Genomic DNA, 19,966 nt, shown 5'->3' with positions numbered 1-19,966 from the left:
TGACAGAGTAAGCATATCCGTTTATGCATACACAACCCAACATGGAAATTAAGACTTTTAATTAAAAATGTCATAATAGGGAATAGCTCACATTCAGTGTATTTTTTATATCATACCACGAATCTGGTGTCTCAAGAAAGACTGAAAATATCTGCCACGAACTGAGACACAGCACATTTAAAGACTTGGACAACTTATACTAAAATGAAAGAAAAAAAAAATTATTGAACATATTTAAATTTCTAAATTTTTATGGAAGTCTTGAAAAAAACTATATATATAACAGTTATATGTGATATATCCACAAAGTATCAGTATCACAAAATCCTATTAGGTAAAACAAAATATATACAGGTCTTTATTGTTACAAGCTAACCATAATTTTTATTACTGACCATGAACAATTTTTGGAAAATAAAAAATTGGGTTATCTCTCTTGGTATGATGTTCCTATCTGTGTAAAAAAAAATGAATTGATTGAAAACTTCTTCCAAGATTTAGTTTCTTACTTTTAACCACTTTAAGTATTGCTAATTGGCATCATTGTTCCTGGAACAAAATTGAATATCATTGAAATGCTGACAGACAGACCTAATTTTATCATGGGGATGTTTATAAATGGGTTTATTTTGTCTTTTTATCAATTAGGTATTTTTGTTTTGTTTTATTGTTCATTTCATGTTGCACCTTGTGGGCCCCATTGATTTTAAATACAAATTGGAAACTATTCTTCTCTTCTGCAATCATGGTAATACACTAATTAGATACTGTAAATCAACATATTTTTCTGAATGTGTATCATCAGTGAGACAGCTATCTAATAATCCACCATAGACCAAATGACATGAATGTAGGCAACTAAAGGTCACCATACAGCCTTCATCAATGAACAAAATCCATTCTATATTGTACATGTTGAAAGCTTTAAAAGGGTCTGACATGACAAAATATGAAAGAATTTAAACAAGAAAACCAACGTATCTAGCTGAAATCACTACAATTTGTTTTTGTGATTTTCTAACATGTAACAGACCATCCAAGTAAGGGCTATTCCACAAACCAGAAATAAATGTATGAGAGGGGGGGGGGGGGGGGGGGGTGTTGGAAGGCACTTTTTATTTAACCCCACCATGCATAAAACTTTAGTTGATTATTACATATGATTGTAAAGGCTGTTTGTCTAATATAACCACCACCCATCAAATTTTAATAAAAGTGCCTTCCTGCACTCTCATTCAATTAATTCTGGAAAAGTCCTTAGATATATATATATATATATATATATTGATATCATTTTTATACTTTCAAAAGTCATAAACTAAACCGCTCTCGAAAATGATTAACATGTCAATATTTTTATAATTTAAGTAGTTTTATTGGTTTTATGATGAACGATCATGGATGAATTTTTATTTACAGTGAATCAGTCCAAACTTTTATAGGTAGACAAAATGACGCCCGTCTGCCTGAACAGGAATTCTTCGAGTAAGTATAGGTTTTCTTGATTGTTTAAGCTTTATCTAATGCAGATGATTGTTCCCTATTTTGTCTAAGTTTGTGGTAAAGGAATAAATGAAGATGTGGTCACATAAGGTGAAACACATGCATGTATTGTGTCCTATGGACACATATGTCCTGTAGACACATATTCCTGTTCATATTTTATTTAACAAGAATTGACAATACGAAAAAAAATAGGAAAAATTGAAGTGAAATTTTTAACTTTGTTGACATTCATATACAAGGATAATTAAAGATGACCAAAGTTTGAAACTTTTTCAACAATTATATTCACCTTATTTTTTTACTTGTCAAAGGTGCAAAAATAAATTGCTCTAGAAATTTGTTGCTTTACATAATATTTCGTTTATATTAGTATTACATTCAAACAGAATAGATTTAATATTTTTTTTCTATTTTCAGTTATAGTTATCTTCAGGAAGTTCCTTACATCTCTAACATAACAGAATTTCCAGTGTGGCATTTTTCAGAGGCATTCCAAAAGGTCAACTTCTCTCTGGCTCCAATAGCATTGCTTGTCACATGGTTGTTAGTGTTTCTATTTATAGCATTTGGACCTAGAGTGTGTGGATGGGTAAGATTTATTACTTTTGTTTGTAAAATAAAGAGAGCTTGATGTCTTTTGAATGTTATGTTCATAAACAAGAGGCGTAAGATATAAATGGGAAAATCAAAAACTGATAAGTTGAAGATAGACCTTCAAAATCATAGGTATACTAAATACCAAAAGCGATGAAAAGAAAAATAACAATCTACAAGGCATTACATGAATACTACAGACTGAACAACACAAACCATTATTTATCATGCTGTAGCCTGACTATCTGTTTGCACTTAAGTTGTTTTCATGGATTTTAGTTTCACAATTTCAAATGCCAAACCTGTTCATGAAATTTTATTGTCGCTCTATTAGTTGATTCCAATCCTCCTGAAATATGAATTTTTTAATATTTTTCTTGATTTTATCTAAATCTCGAAATTATTGATAATATCTCACTTTACAGTATTTCATTTAATTCAGTGTTTGTTGATTTCCTTGGTATCGAGGGAGAGCACGAATTTGAATGTTTAACAAAGTATACATTTTCTATAGGCCAGTAAACAAAGAGAGACAAAAGATACCAAAGGGACATTCAAACTCAATAAGTAGAGGAAAAAAATTGACAAACCCATGGCAAAAAACAAAAAAACGACCAACAGAGAAACAACATTATTCAAAACACAACATAGAAAACTAGAGACTGAGCAACTAGACACCATCAAAATCTGGGGTGACCCCAGGTGCTCTGGAAGGGTATGCATACCCTGCACCACATGTGGCATCCGTAAACAAACAAACTTTTGCCAACCCAAGAAATCATCAGGAAAATACAATTATACTCTATCCACCAAAAATTGGAACTCACAGGAAGGAAGTTGATTTGTTGATGTGGAAAATTAAAAAAAATCCTTTATAGTTGTGTTTTTTTATGTTTTCAGATTCTGTTTCTCCTTGGACCAGCAAGTTTAGCCTTGTTATTTGCTGTGATGGGTTATGGATATAAAAACTTAGATCCAAATAATACAGGAAAATTCTTGAAGCAGTTCTATAAGCTTGACTTCACAGGATTTGTTGATCCAAAGGCAAATCCTTCTGTTATAGATGTAAGTTACTATTTCTTCTAAGTATTAGCCTCCTTTAAGTAGGAGTACCTCCATATGGAGTTTATACCCTTTGTAATGTTATGAAATGCTTCTCACCTCTACTCTACACTGCAGTGAACCAGTATTTATACCAATATACTTCCCAACAAGCAGGACAAGGGAAATAATTCATTTTAAATTGTAATTTTAAATCAGATTCTGGCTTTAGGAAGTTTAATTCTAGAAAGTCCTATAGTTGAACCACAAATTCAAGAGTCCAACAAATAACTTTTTACCTATAGGTTTGTATGCAAGATTTGTCAAACTGCAAGTTCTTAATTCCTTCCATCACGTCAAAATTAGCATAAATTTCAAATTTTGACCAATTTCAATAAATAACACGCAAAATTTTGTGAATTTTTCATTAAGTTGAATTCATACATTTCTTTCAAATTGAAATTCAAAATTAAAACAAATAACAATTTAAGAATATTATTTATTCAAATTGTTAGGCATAACCTGAATTTCAATTTCCGCTAAGCACACGGCATTAAGGAGTAAGAGCAAAGACTGGTCGGCTCAGAGTCAGAATAGTGTGTCCTGGTAAGGTGACATGTCATCCTGTGAACTGTTACCTTGTGAACTAGCACGTTAAAAATCCGGCTCAGCGTGTCGGTCTAGTACAAAGCAGGGTTAATATTTCATATTACATTAATATCAATGAATATGTCATCATCATCAATTTCCTAACATTTTCATTCTTTTTGTTTCAGGACTGGATTCATGGATTTAATTTGTTGATGTTTGGTTTACCAGTCTGGACAGCTATACCAGTGTCAATAGGAAAATGGGTTGGAAAAGGTCGTATAAGTCGAAATGTGTAAGTGGTTTGAAAATAAGACCTTGAAATTTATAGCAGAAAATGTGCATTAAATGGGGGAGATAGATATATAATTAATGTCAGATAGCAGTTTTCTCTTGATATAGATGACTTTCGAGTTTTTACACTTTCTGGTACATTTCCTGTGACACAATGCTTATGTTATTATGTCACAGTAAGAACCAATTGTTTTACGTCGTCATTTACTCCATTTAACCTTGGGTCAACCAGGGTAAAAAGTAATATAGAAAAAACACCGAACTCCAAGGAAAATTCTAAACAGAAAATTTCTTATTAAATGGCAAAATCAGCTCAAACACATCAAACGAATGGAAAACAACTGCCATATTCCTGACTTGGTACAGGCATTTTCTTATGTAGAAAATGGTGGATTAACTCATTCATAAAAAAACAACTGGAGATTGGCGTATTTAATGCTTTTGACCAACTTTCTTTAGAAGATAATCCATTGTTTCCAACTTCTCAGTAATATATGTTTATGATTTAAAACAAATTATTGATGAATTCAAATAAGAGAAGATTCCTTGTTTGATATTATACTATTACTGTCTTTTGAGGAGGTAAATATGTGATTTACAAAATGATGAATTGTTCGAAATACTAAGGATTTTCTTATCCCAGGCATAGATTACCTTAGCCGTATTTGGCATAACCTTTTGGAATTTTGGGTCCTCAATGCTCTTCAACTTTGTACTTGTTTGGCTTTATAAATATTTTGATCTGAGCGTCACTGATGAGTCTTATGTAGACGAAACGCGTGCTGGCGTCATGGATTTTTCTAGCATTCCACAGGGTCCGGTATTCGGACCCATTCCCAACTGCAAAAACCCTACATTTTTCCCAATTTTGGGAGTTTTGATCACAAAATTCTGTTTCATCTTTATTAATCATGACAGAAATGTTTATTTTATTCAACCGCTTTATGCCAAAAATCGCCAACAAGTACTGTGTAAATCCAAGTTGAAACATAATTTGACAAAACAACATTTACAAACAATGGCTGCCATGAATAAACAGGAAGTGTGGGAAAATACTCAAACCAGATCAATTCCGGAAACGGATACGGCTATAATTCCGGGTTTGTCGATCAAATACAGTAAATAAAAATTAAAAGAACCAAGCATGTGACAGCTATCATATATAGCAACACTAAAATTGAAAACTAAAAGATATATAAAAAAGAAAATAGAAACAGGATATATTTTATACAGAACTCAAAATATTTGAGTTCACAAATTTTCATGTCAAAATCAAAAAAATGTAACAATCCTTTAAGAACTAATTTTTTTTTATACTCAGATAAATTTTAATGCCTTGTTGTTATATTTAAAAACCAAGAAGGTGTAGTCCTTTGTTTTCACCAACAAAAAAAAATTTGAATGAACTAAACACACTATAAAACTAACATCTGGTATGTTGGTTGTTTTTCCCAATTTCATTGAAAACCGTGTTAAAAAATTCCCAAAACTGGCCAGGGTCCTTTTTCCCAAAATACCCAGATAAAACCCTGGGCGTATTAAATTATAAGCCTGGTACCTTTGATAACTATTTATTGACTTGAAAAACTGATATTCACCAAGGACAAGGACGGAAGTGAATATCAGTTTTTTAAGTGAATTAAACCACATATTTACTGAAACAAAAGACAGTAATTGTTTAAATGGTCAACGAAGAAAAAATTTCTATGACTTGTATACTGACTTTTGTAAAACATGTAAAACCAGGAAATCAAATATCCACAAAAATACAACTTTTCCCTTATCCACAAAATTTGGTATCCACAAAAATGAATGAATCCACAGTGTCAATGTTTTGCTTCAAACTGAAATAGTAAAGAATATTTCTCAATTAAAAGGAGAAGGTGTAAAAAGAATATATTAGGGCCTAGATGGGTGGTCCTTTATATCTTTATTGTTTAAATTTTTGGACTACTTTTCTCTATTCTTTATCTTTCTGCCCATTATTCTCTATTCTTTATATGTTAACACCCCATTATTCTCTATTCTTTATATGTTAGCACCCCATTATTCTCTATGCTTTATATAACACCCCATTATTCTCTATTCTTTATATCTTAGCACCCCATTATTCTCTATGCTTTATATAACACCCCATTATTCTCTATTCTTTATATCTTAGCACCCCATTATATTCTCTATTCTTTATATATTAGCACCCCATTATTCTCTATTCTTTATATGTTAACACCCCATTATTCACTTTTCTTTATTTATTTAGCCCTTTAATCTGCACCTTTTGCCCATTATTCTCTTTTCTGTAAACCCCATCTAGACCCTCAGATATAGTATCACATCCATAACACAATCTCAGTGTGTGAAACCTTTTTTTCTTAGAACAGTCAGGGAACTTACTTAAATGAGTGATTTTCTAAATCACTGATTCAAGTATCATTATGTCCATAAAGGTTGGAAGTAAGAGTTGTCTTTCTTTAATAATCACCTATTTAAGTAGTACAAATTAATCACTAGACTAAGTGATTTAATTTTATTGTAGCTTTAAATAAAGAATACTAATGATCCAGGGACTAATTATGTTGCTAAATTTATCAGAACCAACATCTGTGTTGATAGGATGACCGGGTCATGTCAGGTGATGACCTTGTACTAAATCTAGGACAATGACATAAAAATCACTTGTTTAAGTATCATACCTCAACTTCCTTCCAAAAAATCACTTCTTTAAGTATCATTATTTTAATAACCCCCTCTAATTTCAACACCCCCGAACAGTGAAATTTTGATTGCGAACAGTAGAATTTTATTACATAATCTATAAGATGAAACCTTGAATTTTACAGGAAAAATACTCCCACTGCTGGGAAAAATCTGTTAAGAAAGTATCAGTTCGTTATGTCAAGCCATTTTTATAGCATTTTTTCAACTAAAATAGAATTTGCAGCTAAATGATTGCATCAAAGGCATAAACCTTGCTGCTTAAAAGAAGCAAAAAGTTAATGTTTTTCAATTTTACTAATGAAAAGATATTATCTAAACCTATGTGTTTAAAATTTTGGTAAAACTACAAAATCACAATTTGTGACAAAACTTCTAATTTGCTACTTAAATAAGTGATTTAAAAATCACTTATTTCAATAAGTCCCCTGACTGTAGAACTCGCCAATTTGGCGAGCAGCTTTTCATTTCAACTCGCCAAATTGAAATCCCACTTGCCATCTTGGCTAGTTTCCAAAATTTTGAAAGATTATTTTGGCGACCTTTTTCTTCCTTTCGTGTTATTTAAAAGCTGAATAAATAGGCTTCATATTTTTCCATGCTGTTCTATTAAATATCCATTTTTAGAATTAAGTTTTTGTTTACTGTTTATAGGAAATTTACTCTCGATTCAATCTTCAAAACATATTTTAAAATTACATTGACAACATGCATAAAGAAAGTGAAAGTGAAAGTAAATTTCTATGTCTATAAAACACATTTTGATTAGTTTAAGTTTTTCATACAACTGTCATATAGTCAATCAGAACACATGTAACATAATATGTATCATCTGGGTTCCTGTTTAAACAGAAGTCATGGATAACAGTATAGATTTTGCGGGAAAACGATCTTTTTGCTTGCATGATTCAAAGTCGCCGCAGAAGAGTCACTCACCACAAGGGCGAGTTCTATTGAATCTGGACTCGCCAAATACAATTCTTATTCGCATTTGGCGAGTTAGCAAACGGAGGTTTCACACACTGCAATCTATTAGAAAATGTTTTCAGAAAGCACCACATTCAAACAATATAGCATCATGTTGCCATGGGAAGAATGCTGATAAAATTTGTAAGAAACAGAAGTAAAAATTCATGTAGAAAATTTCTGGTTCAATATGAAATTATGTTTTATATTATAGAAATTGGCTGGTGGTTATTTTTGTGTATGCCTGTATAGTGCAAGTTCCGCAGTTGGCAATGGCGCCATATCTAGGAAACCTACTGGAGACAAAAAATGTAGCTATTACAGAGACAATTTTTAAAGGTATGACGGTATTTCTTGATTTACAACTTCTTAGAAATGTAGCTGTTCGTTGGCTGAGACTTTTGTTGCAATATGATTTATTATGATTTTTTTCAAAATCTATAAAAAAAAAATCACATGCACTACTCAAAGTTTGGTTTAAATGGTACCTGGAAACAGCTTGACTGAAAATTTTATGGGTAATCCAAAGGGTATCACAGCATTTCTGTGTTGACATGAATTATCATTGATATGGTCACAACTGTTTACAAAACTTTGAATTTTTTTAAATGCTCAGGATTTTCTACCAAAGGAATAGATTACTTTAGCTGTATTTGGCAAAACTTTGGAATTTTGGGTCCTCAATGCTCTTCAACTTGGTACTTTATTTTGGCTTTTTAACTTTTTTCATTGGAGCATCACTGATGAGTCTTTTGTAGATGAAATAAGTGTCTGTCTTACAAAATTTAAATCCTGGTATCTATGATGAGTTTATTTAAAGTTTTGACTAATACATAAATTCATTTGATTTACATTTTATGCATAATTTTCCATGTTAATTATTTTAAAGATGTCTGGTTATATAGAAATTGTGTAAAATGATATAAAGAGCCTCTCTCCTAGTAGGAATCCCTTCTAATATTTCCCAATGGACAAGTTTTTTGCAGTAAATTTATTTAAAAAAACATTGTTGGTCAACTGAGAATTGAACTAAAACATCAGATAAAAGATATGTGCTGCCCCCTATTGCAAAGTAATGGTCAACTGTATGTGTCAGAACATTCAGAACATCCTGGATCACCTGAGTTCACTCCCCTTTCTGAGCTTGGTTCCTGTTGCTCAATCTAGTTATCTGCAGGTTGTTGTTTTTACAAGATGGCTGACACTGTGGAACACAGTTTGATATAAGGCTCAATGAGGGAAACAGGAATAGATCAGAAAACATCTGGTGGTGCACAACCAATTCATAAACTCAGTGGAAAAAACACTGTCAATCATACTTATACTAATAAAACAATTCCTCTCCACACTCATCTGTGTCCACACTTGTTTTTCTTGCCAAAAAAGATTACTGGTATGGAAAAATGATTGAAATACTGATTTTCTGACAAAAATGTACATAAAAAAATACAATGAATTGTACATAACAAAAACATCCTGTGCATATCTGTATTGTTTGTAAAAAGGTGAAGGAATTGTTTAAAAATTGATTTTGTATCTATTTTTATTTTTATACAAACAGGCCTGGCGAGTAAGTCTGTTAACTTCACCCTATTATTTTGCATGCCATTCCTATTTCAGGTTGTAATTAACAGTTTTATGTTGACATTTTCAGTATGATAAATATCATTAAATTCAGTCTTTTTCATTGGTGTAGACATGGTCATGTGTCACAAAAAATCATGTACGTGTCTGCTGGTGATTTTAGAGTTGCATCTTTATTTGTCTTAAAATTCTTCAATATCTCCATTGCAACAAATAGAATGGTAACTTTTCAAGAAGATATCATCATGATAAATGAAATAGCCATGAATTTAAATACTCAACAAAGTACAAGTTTGCTAATGGCTTGTAAGCTGCCTTTAGCAAAACCATGAAAGGAAATATTCATGAAAGTACAATTTTTCCTCAATCCTAGAAAATTGGTACCAAAGAAAAAAAAGAAGAATCCACAGTTATCCCCTCTTTACAGTTTCTACAGAGAATTATCAAGAAATAGATTTCAATTCTTGAAGAAATTCATTGAAGGGACAAAGCTTAACTCGCTAGAATTTAAATTTTACCGAGAATCCTTGGGGAATATGAGATCATTGATGAGGAATATAACATGACATCATGAAGGCAGTAGGGATTTCAGAATTGAATAAAGAGATTAGTGGTATACTTCAATGAGACAGTTATATAAGAATTGGGAGATGTGGTATGATTGCCGGCGAGACAGCTATTCACCATAGTTCAAATGACTAGGATAAAATCAATTATAGTTCACTGTATGGCAATCAACAATGAGAAAAACCCATACTGTATAGTCAGCTATAAAAAAGGAATGTAGCTTAACATTTACCATACTGAAAATGAAAGTATACTACTAACTAGAGAATATGATTTATCATGACAGTTTACATATATGTAGATTGCAGAGAGTAGAATATTAAGTTTAAGTAGTTATTATGATTTTATTTTATCATTTGCTGATTCATATGTTTCTTGACACTCATTGTTTTTACCATGAAATCACAAATTGACCTTCAAACCTTCAAATTCAATACTGATATCTTACAAGTATGTAAGGCTTTTTCGTGGGCTTTCAGGTTCTAAGGAAAAAACACTGCTTTTAGGAACTCATAGGTGCTTGTATATGAATGTATTTAATACCTCCATGAAGAATTCTATAGTCAGTCTGTCTGTCTGTCCATTTGTTCGGCTTGTATAAGGTTAAAGCTTTTGGTCACAGTAGTTTACTATGAAGTTGTGGATACATCAACTTGAAATTTAGTACACATGTTCATTATGATGTGAATTTTATGCCAAATAAGGGTTTGATTCCTATTTCACGGCTCACTGAACATAAAAATATAATGCGAGCCATGATGTTCTATGGACAATGATTCTTATTTTACCTTGTTTGGTAAGAACAGTAACCATGGAGATAACCAGTTGATATCAGGATCAGGGAAAGGTCATACAATTGATCAATACAAGCTGTCAATCATTTCCCTCAGTTTTGGCATAATAAAAGTAATTCATTTGGTCTGCATTTTGTACCTCTAATGATATTCAATGGTGACTTTGGGAAGGGAACACCATGCCTTTATTATGCAGCTATTTATCTAACAGCTGCATCTGTAATGAACCCGTACTAAATTAAGTGATCTGTTACATAAGGGGGCTTGACTTTCGTAAAGGGACATAACTCAGAAAAAATTAAATCAAGTTAGTGTCAACCAATTTCAAAGCTTATTTGTTTGGTTGCTGTCTCTTTGGTGTATACCCCAACTCTCCTTGTACATGTTGTATTCATATAAATTCTGAAAAACACAGATTATTTTAATCACAAGAATGTTTAAAAACCATTTATAGAATTGAACAATTACAACCGCATTAATGATTTTAAGAGTGATCTTCCTTAAATTCTTTCAAAAATGCTGAAATCTTTCCTGAATTATTGAAAGGATTTTTGGGTAGATGTACATAGCATAAGCAGTCCAAAGAATTTTAAATTAATCACATCAAACATTTATCATAGCTTTGGTTGATTTGCAAGTTGCAGCACCTGCTTTTTATGTTGTAAATAAAGCATGATTGTTTCAGGTATTCAGTTTGTAGTTGGATTTGTTTTGATGGTTTTATTTGTTTTTGGTTTTGTTTTTGTGTGTTTTTGTTTTGGTTCAAATTCTTTACAAATTATATCTGTCATCCATTTTGAATCAGGATATCAGTCACAACCTATTATATATATGATTTAAAAAAGTAAAACAAAAATACCGAGCTCCAAGCTAAATTCAAAAAGGGGAAGTCCATAAAAACTGACAAATTCAATGTTGTCAACCAACAGAATGAGTGGAAAACAACTGTCAAATTCCTGACTTGGTACATGCATTTTCCAGAAAAAAAATAGTGGGTTAAATCAGCTTTAGTAGCTAGCTCAACCTCCTACTTGCATGACAGTTGCTTATGATTTTAATAAAGTAAAAATATGAAGAAGACATTAGAATTAAGTAGATTAGAAAAACAAAAGATATGGGGTATCCATCCATGACACAAAATATGTACATGCACAGCAAAAAACACACAAAAAGCAAAGGAACAACGCTTTTATTGCTGTTCTTCATCTCAAAGTCACAGTGAGGCCTCTAACACAGAGCAAAAAAACTCTCACCTCACTGCAAGTTTAAGACAGCCCCTAGCACCAGCTGGAGCAGAATTCTAAGCAAAAACAATTTGAATAGGCTTTGTAAGATGTAACACCACCAAATGGGCACGGTCAAAAAAGAACATACTGGAAAGTAGTACATATTTAAAACAAGATAGTTCCTACGCATAGGTGTAAATATAAAGCTATGTAGAATAAAGGTACACATAAGCTTACCTTGCTCAATGGTCTGTTGTGACCCTTTATCAAAAATGTTTGTCCGTTTTTTCGGTTATTTTTCTAAATTTTCTAAACCGTGTCTTACTCTTCTCGGTAATAAGAATGTATTGCCCCTTTGGTATTTCATGCTTTTTGATTTTTTTGCTCCATTTATACTATGTATTCATCTATTTAAAATATGTATTGCGGCAGTCTACCCATATAAATATAATAAACAATATGTTTATAATTTTTGAAGTTTATTCAGTTCAAACAAATAAAGATACTTAGAATTAAACGTTTTGTTAATACATGTAGCACGTTTATGGCACAGCCAGCTTAAGCTTGCAGCAAATCACTAATTGTTAGTTTGAAAGAGATTGCTCTGAGTTAAAAACAAAAATATAACATCTAAGTGTGAATATAGAAAAAAGGAAAAGGGAGTTCATATTTTTTATCAGAGATGTTACTTTAAATTTTAACCTTGGTTTAAAATTATAAAAAGATGTCTGGCACCAATATTTGAACACTACAAATTTAGGACTATCTATGTACCAAAAAAAAGGGAAAATGACTTTTGATAGAAAGGTCATTTATTCAAAGACAAGGTCACAGCAACCATAAAGAGACATACATAATTAAGTGGAAAGTCTCTTAAATTTTGCATCCATTTTTGATCAAGTTTTGTTTGTTAAAGTCTCTTAGGAAGATAAAAGCGTCTAGTGATCATGCATATGGTGATTGATGTCAAAATGTCTAAGGTTGTCACAACCACATCACTAAAACTCTAATTGTATTCAGTGAGAAGCTTTGTTTTCACAACAACATCACTAAAACTCTTATTGTATTCAGTGAGAAGCTTTGTTTTCACAACAACATCACTAAAACCTTTATTGTATTCAGTGAGAAGCTTTGTTTTCACAACAACATCACTAAAACTCTTATTGTATTCAGTGAGAAGCTTTGTTGACATAATCTGTTGTTTTGTTTCAGGTTTTAAGGTTGTATTTCACAGTATGCCTGCAGCGTTCGCTATTTTGAAGGTTCCACCTGTGTATGCCATGCTGTTCTATCTATCCATGTTTATTTCTGGTGTGATGTTTTTGGTAAGTAAAGATAATTTTTATGCCATGCCGGGATAGTAGAGTGGCATTATGTTTTTTATAGTCTGTAAAAAACCAGGTGCCATTACCAGAAAAAATCTAGTTTATAATTTGGAGTAGTTTAGGGCGCAGGTGACTCCAACTGATTGGTGGCAATAAGTTTGAGAATTGTTCAAACAATCTTTTTTTAAATCTCTACTCCAATCTGACTAGGATTGTCAGTTTTCCTATCGAAGGTTGGTGGTTTTCTCCGGGCACTCTGGCTTCCTCCCCCAATAAAACTGGCCGCCACGAAATAGCCCAAAAGCGGTGCCTAAAAGTGGCGTTAAAACACCAAAAATAAAAAAATCAAATCTTTTTTAAAATATAAAAAAAAATTGTCATAATTAAGGATAGTTTTAGTCATGGTTAAAGTAATAAAATTGAAAATGGAAATGGGGAATGTGTCAGAGAGACAACAACCCGACCAAAGAGCAGAAAACAGTCAAAGGCCACCAATGGGTCTTCAACACAGCGAGAAAATCCCGCACCAAGAGGCGGGCTTCAGCTGGCCCCTAAACAAAATTGTGTACTAGTTCAATGAAAATGGACGACACACTAAACTCCAAAACATATAAATGTTTATTTCATTGACTATCAGAACCATTAATTGCATTCGGATTGAGAATTTTTCAAAAAACATTAGGCAACATTGGGGAATTTTTTGCTGAAAAACAAGATTGAAATAAACATCTCGATGAAGCTACTATAGAGCAAAGTTTGGAACCTAAGGAGATGATGTCGCTCTCTTCGCCTGATGTGGTGACCCCTGAAATTATTGATATTTACAAACCTTTAATTGTTGTTTAATATTGCGATTATTTTTAGTGCAGAGGGATAGGAAAAAATTTTATCCTGATTTTTACGTAAAATAAATAATATCCTGGTACTAAATGAAAAATTAAGTTATTTACCATTTTCTCTTGAACTTAAAAAAATGTATATTTGTTAACAAGTAGTTTGAAGGAAAAAAACCTAAATTATGAATTTAGTGTAAATAGATATAAAAAGGGACATTCAAACTCATAGGTTGAAAATAAACTAACAACGCCAATGCAAAAAAGAAAAATACCAACAAACAAACAACAGTATACAAAACACAACAAAGAAAACAAACTAAAGACTGAGCAACACTAACCCCATCAAAACTGGGGGGTGATCTCAGGTGCTCCGGAAGGGTAAGCAGATCCTGCTCCACATTTCGCACCCGTCACCCTAATGGAAAAATTTCCTTCAAAAGATCACATATTAATAGATCAATTACAAGTTTTTTTCTATTGAAATGAGTTTCACCGTTCTCGGGTCAACCAGTGCAAATAAGGTCATTGAACAATCAGCTGTTATTGTGACATTAGCATTGTGACATTGGCATTGTGATATTGGCCTTGTGACATTGGCCTTGTGACATTGGCCTTGTGTCATTGGCCTTGTGTCATTGGCCTTGTGACATTGGCATTGTGTCATCGGCATCATGACATCGGCATTGTGACATCGGCATTGTGACATTGGCCTTGTGACATTGGCATTGTGACATTGGCAATATACAATTAACACAAACTTTAAAATGTACTATATGGCTCATTCTACAATTGAAACCCAGTACTAATATTAAAAAAATAAATTCTAAACTAAAGATTGGAATTCTTGTTTCATTTTAGTGCATTGCTGTGATGACAATAGTTGACAACATAGTGGACAGTTTAACAACAAGATATGCCAGATTTACTGATCGTAGATGTTGTACCACATTTGTTACCAGTTTCTTGTTAATTTTGCTCCTTATGGGATTTGGTGTTCTACATATGTCAAAGGTAAGAATAATTATCAGACCTATTTCTTGTGTCTGGCTGAAGAAAGTGAGCCATAATTAGTTAAGATAGACATAGGGGCATTATCTTTTTGGGTCTGTGCGTCCTTTCGTTCGTTCATCCGTCTGTCACGCTTCAGGTTAAAGTTTTTGGTCAAGGTAGTTTTTTTATAAAGTTGGAAGTCCAATCAACTTGAAACTTAGTACACATGTTCCCTATGATATGATCTCTCTAATTTTAATGCCAAATTAGAATTTTTACCCCAATTTAATTTTTTTTTCAAATAAAAAGAAAAGAAGGGGTTAGCAGGCAAAATTTTTTATGGCACTACATGGATAAAACTAGAGGATTCTGAATATCTGACAAAAAGTCAAGAACAAGATCATTGAACATCCTTTACTTGTTTTTAATTTTAATAGGGGATTGAGATGTTAGAAAATTGTCTCATCAAAGCAGTTTTTATAGACTGGGGAGTAAATAGTTTTGTTCAATTTTAAGATTCAAATTTGCATGATTATTTTTCAGCCAAATTTACACATGATGGACTATTTTTAGGTTGGAAGCCTTTTTATAGAAAGTGATTTTCTTTTTTTTAGGTTGGAAACTATTTTATAGAATGATTGTAGGGCTATTCCATTAAAATGTATGTGGGAGGGTAGGAAGGGACTTTCAAAATATCCCTACAACCAAGAACCATTTTTTAGATAATTTTGCATAATTGTAATAGATGCATATATACTGAAAAAAAGACCCATGACCCACATTTAATAATTAAACTTCCCTTCCTACCCTCCCACATACATTTTAATTGAATAGCCCTTATCTATTATTAGGTTGGAAACCATTTTGTAGAAAGTGATTTCATTTATTTTTAGATTGGAAACCATTTTATAGAAAGTGATTTCATTTTTTTTAGGTTGGAAACCATTTTATAGAAAGTGATTTTATCTATTTTTAGATTTGAAACCATTTTGTAGAAAGTGATTTCATCTATTTTTAGGTTGGAAACCATTTTGTAGAATGTGATTTTATCTATTTTGGGGTTGGGAAACCATTTTCTAGAGAGTGATTTTTTTATATTTTTAGGTTGGGATTTACCTGGTAGTTCTGATGGACCAGTCAGTTGTTAGATTGAGATTTATTATTGTAATACTCCTAGCTATTTCCTTAATACTTGTTTATGGTAAGTTTTATTATTGACACATCTCAGGGTTTTCACTCTTATTTTGATTGTAAACAATTAAAAATGAAGCACATTTAATCAATCATGCATGATCCTGCATTGCTACGGTTTCACAAAAATAGATACACACATTTAATTTTGAATTTGCAATATGTAGTTCTATCTAAAGTACACCTTGGTTGGATTTTGTCATTTTCTCCTGTCCACAGTGAGCAAAAACACAAGGTTGGCAAAAGCACAAGATATTCCCCCTATGCTGACTATTAGGTGTAATACCACCATTGATTTTCCCCTATTTGTCTTTGTTAAATTTGCACTTTTCAAAAAATTGTGCAGAATTTATCTTTGTTTCAAATAAAGAAATACTTGGCATGAGTAAAGTTTTATCCTGTCCAGTACTATAGAAAAAATTTCACATAACATTTCATTGCATATAAGAAAAATAACCATCACTGGAAGTTAACCAATCAAATTTTCCCCTTTTATTAACCTGTGTACAAGCTTTAGTAACCATGTAACCTCAAGTTTCCAAAATATTCTATAGAAACCCCAAATAAAATAATAATGGTGCTTTTAAATACTCAAGATATATGTTTATGACCCAGAAATGTTTTACTGTAGTGAAATGTAGGATTAATTACCTACAACTGTCAAATTCAAGGGAATATTTTTTTTGGACCTATTTTCGAATGCAACAGGATGTGACGTACTATGATTTGGTGGTATTACACCTTTATAAATTTGACATGCCATCTCTTTTCTTTCATGGTAAAAGAGAGGTGAAAGATACCAAATGGATATTCATACTCATAAGTTGAAGACAAACTGACAACATTAAATGTAAAACTGTAAATTCAGAAATAATTGCGAGGTTTTTATTATTGCGAATAATGAGACTTGGTGAGAATCGCAATAATAAGAACTTGCATTCTGATATCTTATACATAGATCTGTATGCTTATTTCTGAAATCGCAAAAATGAATCACACATTTATGTCCATTCTTCAAAAATGAAAAACCGAATATCGCAATGATTAATGTAGCAATAATTCCTGAATTTACAGTATAACATATGTTATATAGATAAGTGATGTTTGGTTTAAGCTTTTTTCACAAAACCCAAGAGTAAAGTTTGTGGATAAGAGTCAACAGTGGAGAGGTGGAAATTACATAATCCACACCTGTCCACCTGAGATGTAGTGTAGCTAATCAACAACTGTGCTATGGGTAGTCAAGGTCGTTAAACACCCCCTAGTAGTAGCTTTGTTGCTGATTTCTCTTAATAGTGCATTGATTTTGTCTTTTTAGTGAAGCAGACATTTTCCATTGGTGAAAGAGTGATCATCAGTATCTGGTGTGGACTGGCCTCCATTTCTGCAGCTGTAAGTTATCACTAGAATACCTAGCAAATTTGCGAAGTTTTAGGAAAAAAATATAATATGATTGGCAAATTATTATCCATTCCTTGGTTGCCACAACTAATCACCCGCTATAAAGCTAATAACCAAGGAATGGATAATGATATGACGGTCACGGTAGATTTTCGAAAACATCACTAATTTACTAGAAATAGGGGAGATTTACCATTTAGGTCTACTAGTGTATACAGACCTATATTTATACTATGGATTCGGAAATAGTCATGGGATACAAATGTGTTTTATGTATGTAAAAAGGTTTACCATGAATATTAGTGAGGCTCCAGTAGGTCACCCTGTAGGTCACAAGGTCAAATTTAATATCGCCTCAGGTCACAAGGTCACTTATAAGCAAATAAAACATTTACATTACTAATAAACTGTTTTGAACATTTTGGAATATCACAGTTTCTTTTAGATGTGACATCAGGTCTCAAGGTCGCCTTCCAAGCCCATTTAGGTCACAGGTCAGCTTTGACCATGTTGGAACCACATAAGTATTCAACAAAATAAAAGTTTTAGAATTTTTTAAGAATCGAAAATTGAAGAATTCAGGAATAATACAACTATTCTGAATGTATGAAAATGAAAGACTTTAAAACAGATGATTCCTATAGCTAGTCCCATGAAATATAACATTCTAAGGCCAAAAAAAAATATGCCTGTTTAGTGTTACATCATCCAAAAAAATATTTTTTGCAACATGATTTTGAGTTATGTGGTCCGTTTTTCCATGGTCCAAGTTGTTCATGGGCCAAATTAACCCGTATTTCTAATGATTGGATTATTTCCCTTGGTTTTTGTTGGAAATAAAATGGCAGCAAAATGATTTTATCATCACACAAGTTGCCAGTTTCCTTAAAACTGCTATCATAAGCATGATAGTGGGTACGCTTTTGAGACGAGTTCAGTTAATCTTTCCCTTTACAATGGAAATAAAATGGCTTAGGGTCAGTGATTTACGGATTTTAAATTAGGGACGGTCGGGTAACCTTAAACAGACATATATATTTTTTTTTGGCCTAAGGGATAAGAAGGATGTTAAATGTACCAAAAATATTTTTTCCCGACAGGTTTGGCCATAGACATTGCAATATTAAAACTCTGATAAATTTAATTGAGAATGGAAATTGGGAATGTGTCAAAGAAACAACAACCTAACTAAAGAGCAGAAAACAGCCCAAAGCCACCAATGAGTCTTCAATGCAGCAAGAAACTCACACACCAAGACACGAGCTTCAGCTGGGCCCTAAACAATAGTGTATACTAGTTCAGCGAAATGGACGCCAAACTAAACTCTGAAACATATAAATGAACTAAAATTAAAAAAACATACAAGACTAACAAAGGCTAGAGGATAGGAGCATATATGTAACAGGGTTAAACATGTTTTGTAAGATCTCAAAAGCAACCATTTGCAACATGTGGAATATCATATGCTTTTATCTAATAATCAATAAAGTGTATTTCTAGAGTACTATGCTGAGCATGGTCACTTTATTATATGTAAACAAGTTAAAAGTGCAATTTTATGGTAAGGATTTTGAATTATTTCTCACTGGGATTGGAGTACTTTTTACGCTAGACAAATCCGTGCTTTAAATTGTTGTGTTCTATTGTGATAGATATCATCACTTTCCTTTTTTAGGGCCTGTGGATATATAATTTCCAGCAAACCATCAACCAAAAAGTCAGCTACAACAATTACTATCTAACAGACGTATGGGTACTGATTAGTTGGATAATCTCAGCTATTCCTTATATAGCCATCCCAGCAGCTGTGTTACATAGCTGTATGTCGTATGACGGCTCCTGTAATGAGGTATGTATTTTTGCTTGCTGTTCGGTGTGAGCATCTGTGTTACATAGCTGTGTGTCGTATGACGGCTCCTGTAATGAGGTAATTTTGATGATCTCAGCTATTCCTTATATAACCATCCCAGCAGCTGTGTTATATAGCTGTATGTCGTATGATGGCTCCTGTAATGAGGTATGTATTTCTTTTCATTTTATGAGTTTTGATGGACAGGAATATTGGTATTCAACTCGACACTATTGGTAATAAAGAATAAATTTTTGCCCCTTTCATTTTTATCTTATGAATAAAAGGAGATGTGAATAGGACCACATCCTAATCACAAAAACAACTACAGATATAACGGAGCTCTTAAACAATAAACAGGTGTCTATTCAATATGTTAAGCTCTTCATCATCAAGAGTTTTTGAAATTGTTAAAATAGTAAACTTATTCAAGCCTTTCAATGTTATGTTAATTTTATTGATAAATGAACAGGTAACTATAATCTGGACACTTTAGTAC

At 32.4% G+C, this 19,966-nt stretch overlaps 1 protein-coding gene across 2 annotated transcripts in view; it reads left to right on the top strand.

The window, feature by feature from the left end:
• LOC127721352 (sodium- and chloride-dependent GABA transporter 2-like) overlaps nt 1–19,966 on the top strand; it is a 58,950-nt gene that overhangs the window by 30,297 nt on the left and 8,687 nt on the right. For both annotated transcript variants that reach the window (XM_052228100.1, XM_052228101.1), the window contains 10 exons: nt 1,420–1,485; nt 1,924–2,095; nt 3,001–3,165; nt 3,918–4,024; nt 7,919–8,043; nt 13,088–13,200; nt 14,895–15,047; nt 16,131–16,227; nt 17,536–17,609; nt 19,294–19,467. In XM_052228100.1, coding sequence (XP_052084060.1) covers nt 1,420–1,485; nt 1,924–2,095; nt 3,001–3,165; nt 3,918–4,024; nt 7,919–8,043; nt 13,088–13,200; nt 14,895–15,047; nt 16,131–16,227; nt 17,536–17,609; nt 19,294–19,467 — 1,246 coding nt within the window. The remainder of the gene's footprint in view (nt 1–1,419; nt 1,486–1,923; nt 2,096–3,000; nt 3,166–3,917; nt 4,025–7,918; nt 8,044–13,087; nt 13,201–14,894; nt 15,048–16,130; nt 16,228–17,535; nt 17,610–19,293; nt 19,468–19,966) is intronic.

Source organism: Mytilus californianus, unplaced genomic scaffold (assembly GCF_021869535.1).
Source record: "Mytilus californianus isolate M0D057914Y unplaced genomic scaffold, xbMytCali1.0.p SCAF_12, whole genome shotgun sequence".
Classification (NCBI taxonomy): domain Eukaryota; kingdom Metazoa; phylum Mollusca; class Bivalvia; order Mytilida; family Mytilidae; genus Mytilus; species Mytilus californianus.
The sequence above is the reverse complement of the archived record's forward strand: the minus strand, read 5'-3'. Positions and strand labels throughout refer to the sequence as shown.